General features: G+C 54.1%; 1 protein-coding gene across 1 annotated transcript in view; it reads left to right on the forward strand.

Annotated features, from left to right (window-relative positions):
- Window positions 1–18,812, forward strand: part of MYH9 (myosin heavy chain 9) — a 92,352-nt gene that overhangs the window by 40,083 nt on the left and 33,457 nt on the right. The window contains exons 4-11 of the mRNA XM_058568440.1: window positions 9,311–9,338; window positions 10,128–10,221; window positions 14,553–14,645; window positions 15,176–15,239; window positions 15,811–15,909; window positions 16,335–16,478; window positions 17,336–17,431; window positions 18,328–18,446. Of these exons, the coding sequence (XP_058424423.1) occupies window positions 9,311–9,338; window positions 10,128–10,221; window positions 14,553–14,645; window positions 15,176–15,239; window positions 15,811–15,909; window positions 16,335–16,478; window positions 17,336–17,431; window positions 18,328–18,446 (737 nt within the window). The remainder of the gene's footprint in view (window positions 1–9,310; window positions 9,339–10,127; window positions 10,222–14,552; window positions 14,646–15,175; window positions 15,240–15,810; window positions 15,910–16,334; window positions 16,479–17,335; window positions 17,432–18,327; window positions 18,447–18,812) is intronic.

Here is an 18,812-nt window from a genome sequence, read left to right on the forward strand (position 1 = left end):
GTTTGGATCCTGTGGAAGGGCTGGCAGGTATGTGTCAATAAGCAGTTACAGTGCAGCCCAGACGCGCCCGGCACAGTTCTGTTTGTTTTAATCCTCAGCCTTGGGTTTAATTAAAGTTGTGGTGACATGGTTGGTTCACCTTCCTAACCCTGGCTTTCCGTTTGGTTAATTTGTTGTCATGGCCATTAATGGGTCTTCCTGCCTTGGGTAGAACCGTTTCTCAGAAGAGTGCTGCAGGCTTTGAACTGTCTGAGGCTGGGAGGATGAGAGAGCATAACTCCGTGCTGCTGCCCCTTGCTAGGCAGATGTGGGCCCTGGGGAGGGAAGAGGGATGTGTCCCAGGGCCGGGACAAGGGGCTGCCTGAGCAGTTGGGCAGAAGCAGCACAGGATCTGTGAAAGGTGCTCCTGGCTTCCTGGGGGGCCAGGCCGTCTGGGGTCTCCCTCAGTGGGTAAGAGTGTGGGTTCTTACAGGAGAACCAGCTAGTGGAAGAATTTGACTAGAGCCCAGTAATCTCCCCAGTAAGAGTAGGAAAAAAACCCTCTTCTGTGTTAATTAGTTGGAATGCCAGGTTTGGTTCACTTTCAGTGACTTTATGGTATTTTAATGAGCTCCCAGAATTTCTGGGGGAGTGGCGGCAGGGTCTGCTTTCATTCCAGGCCTACACTAATCCGAGAACTATTTAACCCTCTGCTCTGTGCTAATCCTACCTCTGCTTCTCAGCGGAAGCTGCACCAGAAGCAGTTGGTCACTGAGCAGTTGCTCAAAGTGCCCACTGAGTGTCCACATTCCTCTCGGTGGTTGACTAACCTTCTTGGGTAAACAGTGAAGGGTAGAATTTTAGTGCTCTCTTCCCATCTGAGTATGACCCTTCTAACTCAGTGAAGGACAGCCCAGGAGTGTTAACTGACTCGTCCAAAGGCCCACAGAGAGTCTGCCCCAGAAACCAGCCTCCTGATTCCCGTCTTGGGGCCTGCCCCCCAGGGGCGCTGTGGTCCCTCATTCTCTGTGGCTGGTGTTTGGCGGAATTCTCCTCTCTGGCTCCTGAGAGAGAGAGGCCCTCCTTCCCTCTCTCAGGTTCTTCCCACTCTGGTGGTGGTTGCTCCCGTGGAGCCGTCTCCTTTGCAAGGTCTGTCTGAGGAGGAGCGCCGTGTTGGTGAGGTACTGTATGGAAGTGCTTCGAGGGTGTGGGAATGCGTGACTTTGAACAGACTCACCAGGACTGGCGGCTGAGGAAGCCACAGATGTGATGACTCCAGTTAAGCAGGAATGTGCGGGCCAGGAGGCTCAGGCCCTGCCAGCGTCGGCACTCAGAGGCCCCACTGTCTGCGGGGAGATCTGAGCCGGGCCCATGTGCCTGTGTGTGCAGTGGAGGCAGCGTGGGGTCACCCTGCAGGGTCGTACTCTGTGCCCGCACATGGTCACCCCTGAACCAGCCAAGCACCTACTGTGTGCTAGTGTAGAAAGACAACAAACCATGGTCCTGCCTGGAGGAGGTCGCGAGAGGCAGGTGAATCAACTTCAGGGGGAAAGTGAGAGTCCAGCTTATAGGGGGCACCCCATTTAGCCTTGAGGATGCTTAGGAGCCATGAGGGGCTTTGATAAGTGACAGAGCACTTCTATAGGAGTCACCAAAAAGGGTCTGCTGGGCCTCTCTCGGCCTTAGCTTTAGGGAGAAACTTGCCTTGTGAACAAGAAGCTTGGTGTGGAGAAGAAAGCATGAGGTTTGGACTAGATTTCAGTAGGAGTCTGGCTCTGTCACTTCCTGACTGTGACTGGGGTCCACCAAGTCCACTTACTCCGCCTGGGCCTTTGTTTTCTCGTCTGCCTCTTGAGCTTAATAAACGTACTTGGCAGGGTTATTGTAAGAATTAAACAGGGTGCTGTATGTACGATGCCTGGCCTATGATGAGTGTTCTTTAGAAGGTAGCAGTAGGAGTCTGGAAATAATACCGAACTGTCGCTGCCTTCAGTGTAACCTGCAAAGCGCACATTCCTTCCATCTGCGATCCCGCTGGCTTAATGAAGGTGATAACCAATGGCTTCCTCCAGGTGGGCCTCTTAATCTCAAAGAGCATCCTGCAAGAGTTCAGGCTCTCCGTAGCAGCATGCACAGGAAGTGACTTGTGAAAGCCGCCTTCCCTGCAGCGACCACATAACACAGGCATGCGCTGGCAGATGCAGTCTCCAACTTGTCTGATCTCGTCCACGGACCTGGAGCGGGCAGCATGAGGCCTCTGGGTCGACGTGGCCTCGGTGGAGCTGCAGGAGAACGTCGTGCGTGCTCTGGAGATGGTTCTTCAGTGGCACTGAAGTGACCCTCTGTTGACGTGCTGGGAAGCAGAGAGGCGTTGTGACAAGCAGCCTTGGGCCCATCGCCGAAACACCAAGCCTGGATCAGGGGTCGCTTTTCTGGGGCTGATCCCAGGAGGCTGCTTTGTCGTGCCCCCCAGAAGGAAAGCCCAGCCCCTGGAATGAGGCTGCTTAATTATAGTGTGTCATGCCCGTCAGTCTCATTTCTGTAAAATGTTCTTTCTAGAAGAGGAATCTGTGGTTAACAATCCTTTTCAAGGATTCAGCTCGAGGCTTGCTTTTTTGTTTTATTTTTAATCCAAGCCAGAGGGCCCCACTATGCTTTGCTCCAGGCTGCAAGTGGGAGATAAGAAAGAAGTGCACTCTTGGAACCAGAAACTTTGGGGGTGGTTGAAAGCCTGGCCCAGTGTCTCTGTTACGGCCCCCCCCAAAACAGACAGCAAGAACGCACCTGCAGAATCCCTAATGGCTGAGCCGCTTTGTGCTTTTAACGTCCCTGGACATGTTCCTCTCACTGCCTGGTGAACACTGCCTGCCAGCCCGTTATTCTGGTTCTCTCAACTTCTGACTCAGACTCCAGTAGAGCCGTGTTCCAGTATGTCAGGGCTGAACATTGGTGCATTTGGAGAAAAAGCTTGCTTTCCTTCCCCTGCCCGATTTCTGGAATTAAGCTATCAGGTGAGAACAAAGCTAATTCCCTAAAACTAAAGAGAGAGAAGAGAGCTGAACGTCTGCAGGCCTAAAAGTCAGGATTCCGTAAGTGGCTTCGGTAAAATTCCTTTCGTCTTGACCAAGGCTGTTGGCCCAGTGTTGACCTTTGCAACAAACTCCGAGGACCCGTGGTGTTCTTCTGGCAGACAGACAGTGCTGATTGGGGCTCAAGATGTCATTCCAACCGGGCTTTGTGACTCTTGATGAAGAGCTTGTTGCTCCAACGTGAGCTAGTCCCCAAACACAATAGGGCAGAGGTCTAAGCTGAAAGCCAAGGACAGAAGCCGTGCTCCAGGGGCAAATTCTGGCCTAAAAGTCGCCAACACACCGTTCATTTCATTTGATTGCCCCTTCTCCAACGTGACTGGGGCCACTGGCTTCTTTAGGAAGCGTCTTCCTGTGCCATTACTGTTCATCTCCTAGCACTGATGTTCCGACAAACTTGGTATTCTCCAAGTTTGACGGAACTCATCAATGCATCGTTTTGCAAAGCCCATTGTCCTTTGTAGGACGGTTTGTGCTCCTTCTTGGAGCCAAGTTTGTCCTAAGCTTTGCCTGGCAGTGTCTGTCTCATTCCGTGTGTGTCCCCTCTTGTCCTTCCTTCTTGTCCTCCCCTTTCTCCCTCCCTGAGAGCCCAGCTCTCTGCAGATCTGTGATCCGTGGCTTAGTCCTCTCTGTACGGGACTCAGCCAGGGCCCCTCCTGCCTGTCTTTCCCTTTCCCCGAGGAGAATATTGTTCAAGAGCAAGGAAGAACTGACCTCGGGGTGTCAGGTTATTCCCAGCGTCCTGGTGGCATTTGCTGTGGGTCATCAGTGTTCACATGTGGCTTTTGAATTTCCCTCCGCCCTGATAAGCCTGTGAGAGCTGCCTCAGCAGCAGCCCCACGTGGAGAACATTCTCGCTCCCAGCCCCGCCGTGGGAAAGGTGGATGAACAGCCAGCGCTGGTTTCTGGCAGGTTTGCCTGCGTGCTGGGAGCTCACCTGTGTGAGCTGCCAGGTGCATTTTGGACGAGAGGACTTGTTTGGGGCCTCGCTTGTCCTCTGACATAGTGAAAGTTAAGAGCGATCCCTTGGGCTTCTTTCTAACTCTCACGGGTGCCTGGCCGGGGAGGGCTGCCTGTTCTCTGCCTCCTGTAACTGGGACTTGGGCCTCCTCAGCAGGGTTCACACCACAACCCTACCTGTGGGAATGTGTGGGTGGAGGCACTGGGTCGAGTCCAACTGACTTCTGGCTTGAATTGCTGCTGATTGAGCATCTCCTTGGTCTGGGTCTACCTCTGTGCCTTGGAGAGAACATTGCTGATGACCACATTGTGCGCTTGGGAGCCACTGGTGGGGCCTGCCTTGTCGCTGGCTGACTGCCAGGCAGGCTGCCAGAGGCTCCATGACACAAGGCCCTTGAGGCTCGGTGATCTGCAGCCTCAGCTAACACGAAGCATTATTTTGCACCTGCTTTTTCTCACCTCTGCTTCCCAAGCGCTTGTAACCCAAGCTCATGAATTGGGCTGGCTTTGGAGAAAGTAACAGGCAGCTTGCCAGACCGTGTGACACTTTATGAGTGTGGATGGCCCTTTCTCTGCAGCACTGAGGCAGGACTACTGGTGGTGCAAAGTGGCCTCCCCTGTAGGAGCTCTCGATGGGGGAGAAATAGGCATCCAGAGGCCTGGGTTCTTGGCTCAGCTTGTGTGACTTTGATGAAGTCATTGGGTTTCTCAGAACTCGGTGTCCTGACCTCTAGACAGAGATGGTGGAACCAGATGCTCTCTAGGGCCTTCCCAGCCCCGAGGTTCTGAGCTTGAACCCACAGGTCTCTCCATGTTTTGTATGTGGTGAAATACTTTGCATTTTGGCCCATCGAGACCCACCAGAAGGTCTTGGGAGAAGTAACTCTGGGGTCCAGGAGTTTGCCCCAGACAGCCTGAGGCTTTCCATCCCAGGCATCGTGGAGCCAGGCTTCACACAGTGAGCAGCCCAGGGGTCTGCTCTGCAGTTTTCATAAAAGGCAGACCCCTTGGTGGTGGAAAGTTGCAGGCCCATTTGTCATGGGTCGTCTCGTTGGTCTCCCCCCAAGCAGGCGTGTCGCCCAACCTGAACTGCTCTTGGCTGTCCTTCTTCTTGGCCCATACCCCTATCTCAGTTCTCAAGAAACCTGGTTGACCTGAAGCCTGGTGCCATGGGCAGGGTGCTCTTCCAGGTGTACCCCAGAGAGCGTAGCTCTGTGGACCTTAGGGAGACATTATCTTGTGAGCAGGCGATGAGTCAGCCCTGGGCAGCAGCCGTTGGTGAGCCAGGTCCGTTCTCTTCCTCCTGTACTTCCTTTCGGGGCTGATGTCACTGCTGTGTGAGCCTTGTAGCCTTTTATGGACAAGAATCGACAGCTCCTCTCATAGAGGAAGTGAGCGGTAAGGCCCCCAGCATAAGTCTGTACACGGGGTGAATACCTGCAGTCAGGTTTCCCCTCTGCCCACCTGAGCCTGGATCATCTGAGCTGGCTGGAGGCACCTGTCCAGTTGGACATCCGCATCAGCTCCGAAAGGCCTTGGGGCATGTGGGGTTAAAATAAAATCAGAAGAGAGAATGGCCTCATCACTGAATATGTAACTTAAAACCTTTCTTGTTGTTCCGAGGATGGCGTGCAGTGGAGAGCTGGGGAGGTGCAGAGGGCGCGGGGTTGTGGAGGACAGTGTTTTTGAGCACCTGTGCTGGACCGCAGGCTGCAGGCACCCACTTCGTTCAGTGGTCAGAGTGGCCCTGCTGGTCAGGCCCAGCCTCTGGTTCCCGAGAGGTCAAGGGGCCAGGCATCCCGAGGGGGAGTGCAGTGCGGAGACAGGAGCCCAGGGATCTGGAGCACGCAGCCTTCTCTCCGCCGCTGCTCCACACACCTGGACCAGTGGTTGTTAAGGTGTGCTTGGAGGAACCCTGTCTCCACTGTGCAGGCAGCTGAGGTTTTTATCTCCTGTTCTTCATACTGGGGATTTGGGAGGGTTTTATCTGAGGGAAAGCTGCTGCTGCTTTTAAGAGTCAAAAACCACTGCAGGGAGATTCCTAATCCTGTCTCCACCCCAACCCCGCTGAGTTAGGGGCGGGCAGGAGGGGTTAGGGGCTATGTCAGACTAGCCTTCATCTCGTGGGGAGCCTGTTTCCCAGAACAGGGCTGTCTCTGGTGGGTGCACTCCCCTGGTCTGGGTCATAGGGTTCCTGTGTGTCTTTCTGTCTCCTCTGGTGTGGAGGAAGGAAGGGCGTTTTCAAATAAACCTTCAGTCCATATGGGCCCAAATAAGGACTTGAGCCAAAACAAACAGAGTGGGCCAGGCTCTTGAGCATCCAGGTCTCATGAGATGACCGTGTGGGAAGGGCTCATGGAGTGAGTGTTAAGGAGGGTCCTCACCGGGATGCACCGGGGGTCTGGCAGAGTAAACTGAGTCAGTCAGAGAGCCAACTGGTTGCTGAGTGTTCTAACCATCCCACTGCCCAGAAGAGCTGCTTCTGAGCTCAGGAACAAACCAAAACTGCTGTGAGGAGCTTATGCAAAACAACGACAGTGCCTGCGGAGAGACCTTTCCCAATGTCAGGGGCCACGGTGTCATTCACTGCAGCCAGGTGGATGTGGGGTGCCAGGTGGGGGGGACAGGAGTTGAGGAAATAAGAAAGGGCTCCCATCAGTTTTCTTCTGCAAAAGCTTTTGTCCAAATAAATGTTCTGGCAAAGTGAATTAGAGCCTTTAAAGTGTAAAATGAAGTATCAGAGTGTTTCCTTTTAGGCTGTGTCGACGGTGGTAACTTGCCTTCAGGGGTAACTCGGCTTCGGGAATTGGAACTGAAAGGTCAGAGGAGAGGAAGAGCTGGGGATGGTGGGGTGCATGGAGGTTATACAATGAGTCTGGGTCTGGAATTTTGGAATTTGGAGTGTGTATTTGCCTGTGTGTACACAGGCGTGTGTATGTACATGTGCCTGTGTCCATAAGTGACTGTGTGCGTGCCTCTGTGTCTCTGTGTGTACATACCCATGTGCATGTGTATCCATGTGCAGCTGGGTCCTCATCCCTGTGTGTATGTGTGTGTCTCTGTACCCGTGTGCCTGTGTGTGCGTGCCCACACGTGTGTTTGGGACCTCTGCTTCCTGTTGTTCAGCAGTTCAGCGTCTGACTCCTCCTCACACAATTAGAGGAATTCCAGCCATCCCAGGGCCCGGGCCTGGACAGCCCTGGGAAAACGGTTCCTTCTGGAAGGGATGGGAATGTTTCCTTTTATGGTAGCGTGGGCCTGCTGCTGCCTCCCGACCTGCCAGCATGCGCAGGTACCATCTTGCCCGCTTGTGGAGCAGTGACTAAACATGCCGCGGCTGGGGCCGCCCCGGGAGGGGCAGTGGGGGAGGCCAGGGCCGGGATTGCAGCGGGGTTTGTTCCAGACCCTTATCGGTCCCCGCACCGTTCTTAGGGGGCAGGCGATGGAAACTGCCGTGTCTTCCCAGCCTCCAGTCCCCGCTGCCTCCTTCCCTCTGCCTTCCTGACTGTTGTATGGAGGCTCTGCTATCAGCCTTAGTCCTTGCCACACGACCTCGAAGGCCTCTGTTTTGGGGAAAGTTGAGACAAGGGAGCTAGGTTGGGGCCACTCTGGGCGGTTCCACGATAGTGAGCGGGTTGTGGGTGTGTTGGTGTGAGTGGCCGAGCTCTCTCCGTGCTCCACACTGCTGGTATTTCTTAGGGGCTTGGAGGGAGGGGGCAGAGGGGGCAGGGGCAGCTCCATCTGTGTTGGATGTGAGGTTTAATTTTGCTTCTTTCTGTCTGGGCTCCCTCTTTCCCTCCTGAGTGACCCGCAGACGGGGGAAGACACGGTAGTCATTGCCCAGCCCCATGTGCTGCAGAGGTCAGGCATGCTGGAGGTTCACCCCGCGAAGAGGCCGGTGTCTAGCTCTGTGGTGTGTGTTGGTGTTGAATGGCTAGATCGCCTCCTGAGGCCATCCATGTGGGAAGCCATGAGTCACTCTCCTGGGGCTCCTGGCCCGGCAGTGGGGCCACTGAGTGTGTCCTTCCAGGTCACCAATGTCAGTTTCCATCCAGTACCAATACTACTAACTAGTACTCCTCTACTACTCCTCAACTAGTACTCCCACTGCCCTGACAATGCCACTACCACCCACTCACGGTGACTTCATGATGGGGAAGTCAACAGACAGCAGCCATTTGTGCAGTTCATTCTCTTTGCAGGGTACCACGCTGAGTCCGTTTCATGTGTTATTTCTGTTTTTCAAACAAATCCTACCAGGAAGTTGTAGCACATTTACTTTATGGATAAGGAAACTGAGACTTGGCAATTAAATACCTCGCTGCAGCTCAAATATTAGTGTAACTTGGTCCTGGATTCAGGCTGATTTGACTTCAAGGGGGTGGGGGTGGTAGATGAAGGGGGGTGAAAAGGAAAAAAATTAGTGTATTTTCAGCCTCTGCATAAAAGAGGTCACCTAGCGCTGAACTGGATCAGCCCAAAGGTCTTAAAGCTTTTCCGTCACAGAGCTCAGGGGGATAGTTGGCAATTTCCTGATGCCAAGTTGTCACAGAAACTGGTCAGAAGCTGTGATTCTGATGAGTTTCTGTTCTTTCCAAGCTGCATCTAAGCTGACATTAGTGAGCATTTTCCACATGCCAGACACCACACTGGTGCTTTCATGAATGTTATCTACACGTACACTATTATCCCCCATCACAGGAGGAGGCTGGGGCTCCAGGAAGGCTGTGCACGTGGCCGAGGTCTCACACGCCTCGTGGCCGAGGCAGCGTCTTACCCCAGGGCTGTCCGTCGCAAAGCCAGCCTGTCCACCCTGCCCCTCACTTAGCCTCTTAACCCGTGCTCCTTACTTAAATGGGGACAGTATTTAAGACACCTGCCTTGGACCTTACTTCTAACAGCCTCAACCCCCAGTACAAACATATGGGGCAGGCCTCACCTTAGTGCTTGGTGTAGGGTAGACTCCTGGGAGCTTTCCATAGATTGCTTTCTCGTAGTGGGAGAGACCTAACTGTTTCTGGTGTCATAGGGGCGGGGCGGGTATGGAGGGTGGGCAGTCTGTGCTCCTGGAGGAGGGAGCAGCTGCCCTGTGGCCCTGCCACCTACGAATGTCCCTCCTCCGAGGGAGGCATAGGGTCAGTGTGTGTCGGCTGGTGTGGAGAGCTCCCTGGAAGGGCAGCGTTGGAGGCTTTGTGCTGCTGGGAAATGGGCAGTTCTTCAGAAGCCGGAGGGGGAGGCTTTTGTATCTGGTGGAAGTTAACCCGATGTCTCCTTTGTTTCAGACCGAGAGGACCAGTCCATATTGTGCACGTAAGTGTCTCGATGTGGGTGGTGGGACCTTGTGTCACCCCTGATCTGTTCTTCTCTTGGGGACTCCCCCCAAAACCGAGGTTGCGTTCCATGCCCAATTCAAGCCCCGGACCTTCCCCAAGGGACAGGTCTTAAGGTAATATGTTTGTTGCTCAATGGTCCCACGGCGCGATGAGCTTTATTTCAGGCCAAAGATTTAATCGCCTTCCTCAAGGGAGCGGGTGGGCAGTGGGGTGGGGTTTATAGCAGAGAGGAAGAGCAAGAGTCTTCTCAACACAGTGCAGTTGGGAACTGATTGGTCCTTCTGGAACATTCCTTCTGGCTCTGAGCAGTGGCTTTCTTTACCTGGATTGAAGTAGACACTGGGGCTTCTCCTCTCATCCTCTGAACTTAACAAGGAGATAAATTCCATTGCCGAGGGAGTTAATGGTACAGAACATTCCTTCAAGTGAAGTTTCGAAGGAACATGTATCAGTGCCTTTGACCCCTGAGTCAACAGCTGCCTAAAACTGGTTCCTCAGACATTTGGATGCAAAGGCTGCCAAGTGACCAGAGCAGGCAGTGGATATAAGTTTACTTTTGTCAGGCCCCTGGAGGGCCCTGGGAAATGGCCTGAGCGAGGATTCCAGAACTTAGCATACATTTGCCTGTCCCCTTTTCCGCCACTAGCTGTTGGGTCCCTCCTTGGTGCCCAACAGAATGGTAGGCCGTAGAGTGTGCAGTGGAAGGGGACAGACCTCAAGGATTTGGCCACCTCTCCCCTGAGAACGTCCTTGGCTCTCTTGGCAGGGGTGAGTCCGGAGCTGGCAAGACGGAGAACACCAAGAAAGTCATTCAGTATCTGGCTCACGTGGCCTCCTCACACAAGAGCAAGAAAGACCAGGTGAGTGCGGACCTTCCTACCCATGGGAGCACCTGGTCTTCCTGAGGAAGAGAGTTAATGATTCATGGTTCGGCTTAAAATGAGAGTGTCTTGGGGAATGGAGCAGAGGCTGGACTCACTTCCATTGAGGCTGCAGCTTGGCCGTTTTGGGAGTGGGTCCGGTGGTAGCCAGCCCAACCATTTCTCCCTTGGCCTCCTACCTTTCTGATTTGCTTTGGAAACTGGAGACCACCGGGGTCTGTGTAGAGCACTCCTGGTGTTTGCCGCTAATTGCTGTGTGGCCTCCTCCTCTGAGGTCAGAAGAGAGATTCCAAAACTTGGTTCTCAAGATGATGGAGACTTGAAGGATTTCGTGCAGGCCGTCGAATCCTTGCTTCTTTTCCCTACTGTTGAAATGCCTCTGGGTGGACAGCCCCCCAGCGAAGGGAGAAAGGGCAGTTGGAAAGTCGTCTCACTTCCCTTTTTCTCCCCTCTCCCCCTTGATGGATTGTGGTCGAGCGCAGCCGTGTCCTCGCTAGGTGAGCTGCACGTCTACTGCACGTTCTGCACCAGGAATGCGTGTTCTGCCCATCGTGTGCCCTTGAATCATGTATTTTTTTCTGAGCAGCTTTTCACTCCACACCATTGTCACTTTCTGCAGCTTAGAACTCTTCTCGTAGGCTCAGCTCACTGACTGTCTTGGGAGGAGGGGCTGGGTGTGACACACAGTGACCTCTCGTGCACTCTGAAATGACAACTCCCGCAGAATGGGTACGGCCTCATCGCCTGGCTGTTCTCAGAATCTCCGGTCATGCCCAGAATCTCCCACGAGCGTGACAGCTCTAACGCCCTGTGCAGAAGCCTGAGCAAGGCACAGTGGAATGGAATCTGCTTTCCCGGAGCCCCATGTGCTCAGTGTTCCAGACCAGATGGAGATGGCCGGTCCCATCACCTGCCACCACTGTGCCGGTCAGAAGCGATGCCCAGAAGGCCCCACATTGGCCTTTCCCAGAGTTGGGGGTGACCGGTCTTAAGCATGCCCGTGTGGTACTCTCTCTTTCTCTCAAGCACACACTCTTAAACTTCCCTGTGAAATCTCAGTGTCTTGTGGTGTCCCCCTAAGCCACCAGGGGGATCTGTGCCGTCTGGTGGCTCCCCTTACTGGGGAGCTGTGTGCAGCGTATATAAGTAAGTAGCGGTGTGTGTCTCTCTGCATGCAGACCTGGGGTGTGTCCTGCAGAATGTCCTAATGAGTACAGTCTTCTGGAATCGAACCAAAAGTAACTTTTCGTGTGCCAAACTTCTCAAGACATTCTGAGTCTTTTTCCATGGGGTGTCAGGAGTTATATTTAGAATAAAATTTCTTTTGCTCCCTCTCTCCACCCCCCATTTTCCATTCTTTTTAGGAGGCCTATTTTAAAAACAGGGCTGTGAGGTTAGGAGTTCTCTGGCTGTGGTTTTCCATCTCTGAATTTGCAGTAAAATCCATTTCCCAACTATTTATTGAATACCTAGTAGGCCCCTGGATCTCGGGAGGGTGACCTCGGAGTCCCTGCCCTGGAGGACGGGAGGCAGGACCTCAGTGACAGAGCAGGAATGTAGACCAATGTGCCTTACGTCTGGGGCTCCAGCTGCAGAGGGGCAGCCCGGGGCACTTGGAGAAGATGGCACACGGGGCGTGATAAGTGGGAGCAAGCTTCTCACCTCCTCTTTCTCTGGCTGCGGTGTGTGATGGGCACCCTGTCCCTAACTGCATCCAACCAGAGCGATTGGTTTAGTTTACTGCTCAGGCCCTCAGTTGCAAAGGCCGTTGACCGGGTTGGTTGGTTTCCTTGCCTGAAGCTGTACAGTGACTTTCCACACACAGCTGGGGCTCGAGACGCACTTGAACTTGGTTTGCATCTCTCGTACTCTGAGGCCTGTTGTGGCACACTCTGGGAGAGAGTGAGAGAGTGGGGCAGTGACCCCACTGCTCCTCCCAAGACCACCCCTGGGACATCCCAGACCTCACTTTGCTGTGGGAGGGCCAGGCTTTGGCCAGGCCTGCAGGTTGGCAAAGCAGAGCTTTGGTGACAGGCCTTCCCAGATAGACTCATAGTCTGAGCAGTGACCTTTCACCCCTCCTCCTCTTCTTCCCTCTGTTTTCTTTTCTTTTTTTTGCTGAGGAGGATTGGCATTGAGCTAACATCTGTGCCCATCTTCCTCTATTTTGTATGTGGGACGCCGCCGCAGCATGGCTTGATGAGCAGTGCTTAGGTCCATGTCCAGGATCTGAACCTGCGAACCTGGGGCTGCCGAAGTGGAGCACACGAACTTAACCACTATGCCACCAGGCTGGCCCCCTCCCTCTGTTTTTTATGTACTGGTTGGAGCACCCTGGCAGAAACACCGGCCAGTGAAGCCCTTCAGAAACCAGATGGGTAATTCCAAATCTTATGAGCATACGCTGCCTATAGTACCTCATAATTTCATAGAATGCAAATTTCATTGAAAAATAAAAGTCTCTCCTGGGCCCAATTAGACATCAATAAAGAAAAACCCATAGGTTAGCTATCACCATTGTCAGCAGGGAGCTCCCAATTTGGCCTGGCGGTCCCATGTTCCACAGCAACTGCGTGTGGTTCCAAAACAGAGGCCCGAGCTTTGCCTCCAAGCCGGGGCGGGTGGCGGGCTCTGGTGGGGGCCACGCTCCCGTCTGTCTGCAGGAACGGGGACGGGAGTGGCTCGGCCAGCCTGGCAGCCCAGCCTGTGCTTTGAGAGGAACATTCTAGTGGGTGGGGAGCAGCGCCGTCCAAGTCTGGCTCTGCGGGCTGGCTTGGCTGACTTCCCAGGCCCGCCCGAGCCCCGGGATGGCAGCCCTGGTCTGTGACCGCTGGTGCCAAGCATACATGTAGAGAGTGCTCTGGGGTTTGATCCCTGCCCCTTGACCTGGCTCTGCTGACCCTCCTTCACTTATCTGTGTGGTCTGAGAACAGAAGACTTCCCAACCCTGGGAGGAGTCCTGGTCAAGGATGGCCGTCAGAGGAGCAGGGTCTGCTGGGCTGCTTCTGGTCTCTGGTGGGCTTCCAGCCCTGGCTCAGCTAGACCCCAGGGCATCCTCGGTGCTCTGGAGACAGGCTCGTCTTCTCAGGTGTTCCTGCAAGGCTGCAGTTCACGAGTCTCCTGGGAGCTTCTGCTGCCACCAGTTTTCCTTTTCATCACTCTCCAGCAGCCTTTATTCCTGTAAAATCCTGGCTTGACTCCAGCCTTGCTAATAAATACAAAACCCTGCCTGGCCCTTGTGTGATGTTCTTTCCCCCAAGAGGGTACCCAGGTATAAAGGTGAATGAGATCAGTATTTTCCTCAGCCAGTATCAGTTGTTACCTGGCTGGCTGGGAGCGGGCTGGGAGGGTGATGGCTGCTTCCAGAGTTGATCTCACCTGACAGGTTGGAGCCCCAGGTGGAGCAGGGTGGGAGATAGAGCAGTGATTGACAGCTGGTAGACAGAATTTGAATTCGAATACTTGCTTGCTAGCTGGCAGCTGGATGACCTCAGGCGCATCATTCCCCGTCCCTCAACCTCAGTTTTGTCTTCTGTGAAATGGGGCTACTCTGTTTTGCCCACCCTGGGTATCATGAGGATCCATAAAAAGGCATAAGGCTGTGTTTTGTCAACCACAAAGCATCATGAGACCACAAGTAGGGTTTGTTGGTGTTATCAATAAACAGTTTAGGCCCAAAGTGGGCCTTGTTGATCCCATGATCAGATACCTGACGTGCTGGGAGCAGGGCTTGGGGGTGGGGGCAGGTCGGGGGACCAGCAAGGAAAATGCAGTGTTGATTAGGACATGGAGGAGATGAGCTGGTGTCTTTTGTGGGTCTGGTTCCCTTTCTGCTTATCTTATGAAAAGGAAAGAAAAATTGGGTGGGAATTGGAGGCAAAGAGGGCAGAGGGAGGCTACTGTCCCTGGGAGGGAGACTGTCCCAGGGAAGGAATGGTGTCGTTGCGTCTCTTCTTGGTTCCTGTGCTTCCTTCCAACCCTGTGTCCTCCAGGGTTGATCTGGACTGTTGTACCAGGTTCCCAGAGCTGGGGGAGCTGTCTGCTTTCCTTTTCTAGGGCTGCTGGTCGGTCAGTCCGTGGAAGTAAGTTTAAACCAATCAAGGTTTCCAGAGGCCTGGTGGGAAGGTTTCTTTTAAATGACACAGGGACCAGGCCGAGGCTGGTGTGGCTGGAGCCCATCCGGAAGCCTCCGTTCCTGGCATGTTGGGCGTGTAGACACGGCGCTGCCACCATCCCCTCTGCCTGGTGGAGCAGGCTTGGCAGCCCCAGCCGCTGCGTGTCCTTCACTGCACCTCTGGGTTCCTTTCCAGGGCGAGCTGGAGCGGCAGCTGCTGCAGGCCAACCCCATCCTGGAGGCCTTTGGGAATGCCAAGACCGTGAAAAACGACAACTCCTCACGATTTGTGAGTAGCAGCCACCGTGACCCAGCTCGCGGGGCTGAGGCTCCTACCTGCAGCTCTGGCACGTATCGCCTTCCACCTGGGTGTTTGCGCTGCAGAAGTGAGGGAGCTTCAGGCTTGGTGCTTCCCGGGCTGTTGTGTGGAGTCGGCTGGTTGTACTCCAGTCTCTGCACACCTGCATAAGTAGCTTCCTCAACCTAGGTGGCCAGCGAGGGAATGGGGAGTTACCTCAGGGTCGCCCTGATGGTCCTGTTGTTAGAACGCAGGGCCAGATCAAGCAGTGAGGAGCACTTCCAGATCACTGCTTCCCTCCTTTCCTTCTGTGGAGGTGCTTGGGTGCCACTGGAGCTGGTCCTGGCTCCAGGCTTTTAGTGGTGTGGCACTTCTGAGTCCTGAGTGGCCATGCCATGCAGGGTGCGGGGCCCTGGCTACCGACAGGGACACAGTCTGGTGGTTTTCTCCCCCCAGGCTGTACCAGCTGGAGGTGGGGGCTGGAGGATGGGGCCTCTGATCTCTTCGTTGTCTTTCCCTAGGGCAAATTCATTCGCATCAACTTTGATGTCAATGGCTACATCGTTGGGGCCAATATTGAGACTTGTATCCTTGTGGTTAATTGTACCAAGAGTCTGGATCTGGAGGGGAGGGAAGTGACCTTGTTGGAGAAGAAGCTGCTTCCTGATTCCTGTAGTTTCCCCTTTACGGGCCTGTTAGGGCACCTCATCTGTGGCACCGGGAAGAGTACCAGGATAAGCTCATGGAAAATCCAACTCAGAGCTAGGTTTTCCTTTACTGGCAGGATACAGTTCTGCTTGGAATGGGATAGAACTACTGAAGACCATCCAGTGTGATTCCCAGAGGGCTGGAATTGGGGTGGCTGCTACTCCATTTCTCCCCACACCCGCATTATAGCCTATGCTGGTGAGAGTGTTCTCGTCTCCAGTCTCATGAGAAGGGGGCCCCTTAAATAGACGAGGCCCCCAAGTGTGGGAGCTGCTGCTTGGATGAGCTATACCCTATGAAGGACAGAGCCAAGGGAGTTTGCTTTTGTTTTATTTTGCCATTTTGTGCTGTTCTTTCTGCCTGGGGGAGTTCAGTTCCTTTTGATGGGGATGGGGAGAGTGGAGGGCTGCCCCCGTCCAGCTTGCACAGTTCCTCAATGTTTGCAAAGATCTTCTGGAGAAATCCCGTGCCATCCGCCAGGCCAAGGAGGAGCGCACCTTCCACATCTTCTACTATCTCCTGTCCGGGGCTGGGGAGCACCTGAAGAGTGAGTGATGGGCCCCCAGCCTGACGCGGGGGCTGCCCACCACCGGGGCTCCTGTGCCGTCGGGCCACACGCTCCAGTTGGGAAATGAAAACTCCGGCCTTGGGTTGGGAAGGAGAAGTGAGAATGAGTTCTGTTGTCCGGCCATCCTGAGGACTTGGCCTTCTGTTTCTGACCACGCCAGGGAAGGGCCAGGGCAGGTTGCATGTCTAGCTGTGGGTCTTGGGGCCCTGAAGCTCTCACGGGCTCTGTGCGTGTCAGTCTCACATGCTGAGGAGAGTCAGCATCCCTGGCTACTCCACAGTTTCCGGGGTATCTCAGGGCTTTGAGGGGCTTCCCAGTCTCCCAAACCTTTGAGGCCACAGTGTGGACGGGAGCCTCCGCTTTCACTACCTCACTGAGCTGCCTCTGCCCTCCACCCCTTACAGCTGATCTCCTGTTGGAGCCGTACAACAAATACCGCTTCCTGTCCAATGGGCACGTCACCATCCCTGGGCAGCAGGACAAGGACATGTTCCAGGAGACCATGGAGGCCATGAGGATTATGGGCATCCCAGAAGAGGAGCAAATGGGTACAGGGCTGGCCCTCCTGTGGGTGAGGGAGGGGAGGCGGGAGACTGGCCACCACACCCTTGGGGCATTGGGGCAGCTGATGGGCCTGGGGAGAGCTTGCTGTTGGCTTTGACTCTTAGGGAGTCCTGTAGAGGCCGGGAGGAAGCCTTGAGTGTGTGGGAAATGGTAATTGAGATTTGAGTTCAGGGTTATTTGTTCCCGGTGGTACCACAGGCATTTATGCAGAGGGAAACAAAGGACAGGTGCCTAACTGCCCAGGGTCCGGGTCCACCGCTACAGTCCTTGCCATTTGCTGAAAGGGGAACATTCCACTTTGTCTCGGCGGAGTGTGGAAGGGGCTGGAGCTGTGTTCTTTGCATTGGTGAAGCCCAGAATGAGTAGCAGAGTGGAACATGCCTGTTTCCCTAGAGGAAGGATGAAGAGGGCTTTGAGGCTTTATTAGAATGATTGGAGAATGAGGAGAGTGCGTTAGGGTTGGAGCCTCCTTTGCTCAGCCACAGACAATATGTAAATGAACGAACATGGCTGTGTTCCAATAAAACTTGATAAAAACAGACAGTGGGTCCCTAGCCTAGAGGTGTGTCCTTGGTCCAGATTTAGAAGCGTTGAGAGTGTTAACAGAACTCCTGTCTAAGCATAGGGCTGCCCAGGCTGTGGTCAGCCAGAGGCCCTGGGGATAGAGCCATACTGGCAGGGAGGCAGTGAGCCCTCCAGGGTGACTGGGCCCACCACGTGGATTAGACGTGGCCTGGTACCCCAGTGCCCCCGCTTGGCCTTTGGGAGAGTGACTGCCCCCACTCAGGGACTTAGTCCAACCCCTGCCTGGTTCTGAGCTGCCTTTGATCGCATCCCGAAGGCCTGCTGCGGGTCATCTCAGGGGTTCTTCAGCTCGGCAACATCGTCTTCAAGAAGGAACGCAACACCGACCAGGCCTCCATGCCCGACAACACAGGTAACACCCGTGGTCCTCTCCCTCAAAATATGGGGCAGGTGCCTGGGCTTGGATTGGCCCAGGAGAGAGAGTCTTGTAGAAATTCCAGACATTCCTCTCTTTTTCATTTTGTGTGTGTTCGTGGCGGGCTGTTGCTCTATATTATTTTGTAAAATATACATGAACATCCTACTGCTTCTTTACAGAGTAAGCCTTAGAATGAGTTAGAAAATCGCATGATCATGTGGACCAGGGTTTCCCTTATTTGTTCCTGAGACCAAACCAGTTGTCTCAGTTAGTAAAACAATGGTTTCTGCTGTCGCTCCAGCTCCATGCATGCCTTGCCCATGAATGCATTAGGGCCATGACACACTGATGTCACTGCATCTGCCTCGGCCACTGCTATTCCCTTGGGTCACTGCAAATGACCTCTTTTAAGTTAGCCTTAATGTGCCCTTCTTAGGGGCTTTTGAAAAAATTTAACTCATGGATGTGTGGATTATAAAAGATATTCATTCTTGTGGGATCTGTGTTGTTCTGTCCCCCAGCACTGGGATGGGACTGTCTCTTTTCAGTCCTTTTTGTGGCCTGGACCCGTTTTCACACTCAGGATGTGGCCAAGGGTGTGCAGAGGAACCGATACCGGGCCCCTAGTTAGGACTTGTGCCTTCCTGCCACTTGTGGCCAGAGGAGGTGAAGGCTGCCACGCCCACTGGCCTGCACATGGCCGTTGGATCTAAGGGGAGAGCTGGGTATTCTCTGCCCTGCTGAAGAAGGGCCCAGAGTCCGTTGTCCTGGTAATGATTGCTCAGTTACCACAACTTTCTTCCTCCGCTCCCAGGTTGAGCAGAGGGACTTGTTCTCTTGGGTTTAATTAAAACTTTTTACCCCTCCCCTCCTTCTCTGAAAAATGTTAGCTGCCCAAAAAGTGTCCCACCTCTTGGGGATCAACGTGACCGATTTCACCAGAGGAATCCTCACCCCACGCATCAAGGTGGGACGGGATTACGTCCAGAAGGCGCAGACTAAGGAACAGGTATGCCCCGTGGCTGGGGAGTTGGGCTGCCTCCTTGCCGAGGGTCACTTTGAGGCCTGCTCTGGGCCATCGGCTGTGTTAGGCACCCTCAGTGGGTTCAGTCGTTATAGCAACTTGGAGAGCAGGGTGGTGCTTACCCCCATCGAGAGCACGAGGAAACTGGCCCCAGAGAAGTTCGGTAGCCTGCCCGAGGCCACTCGCCTAGGGAGGGCCTCTGTAGGCTGCACTGAGTCGATATTTAGACTGATTGATTGGCAAGGACATAGGCGTGTTCTGTTCTGGGGTAAAGCGGAGCGAGAACTCAGTGTTTCTATAGCACGGCTCATTCTGGTACCAGGGTGGTAGTGGCATCTGCCATCCTTGAAG

Source organism: Diceros bicornis, chromosome 25 (genome assembly GCF_020826845.1).
Source record: "Diceros bicornis minor isolate mBicDic1 chromosome 25, mDicBic1.mat.cur, whole genome shotgun sequence".
Classification (NCBI taxonomy): domain Eukaryota; kingdom Metazoa; phylum Chordata; class Mammalia; order Perissodactyla; family Rhinocerotidae; genus Diceros; species Diceros bicornis.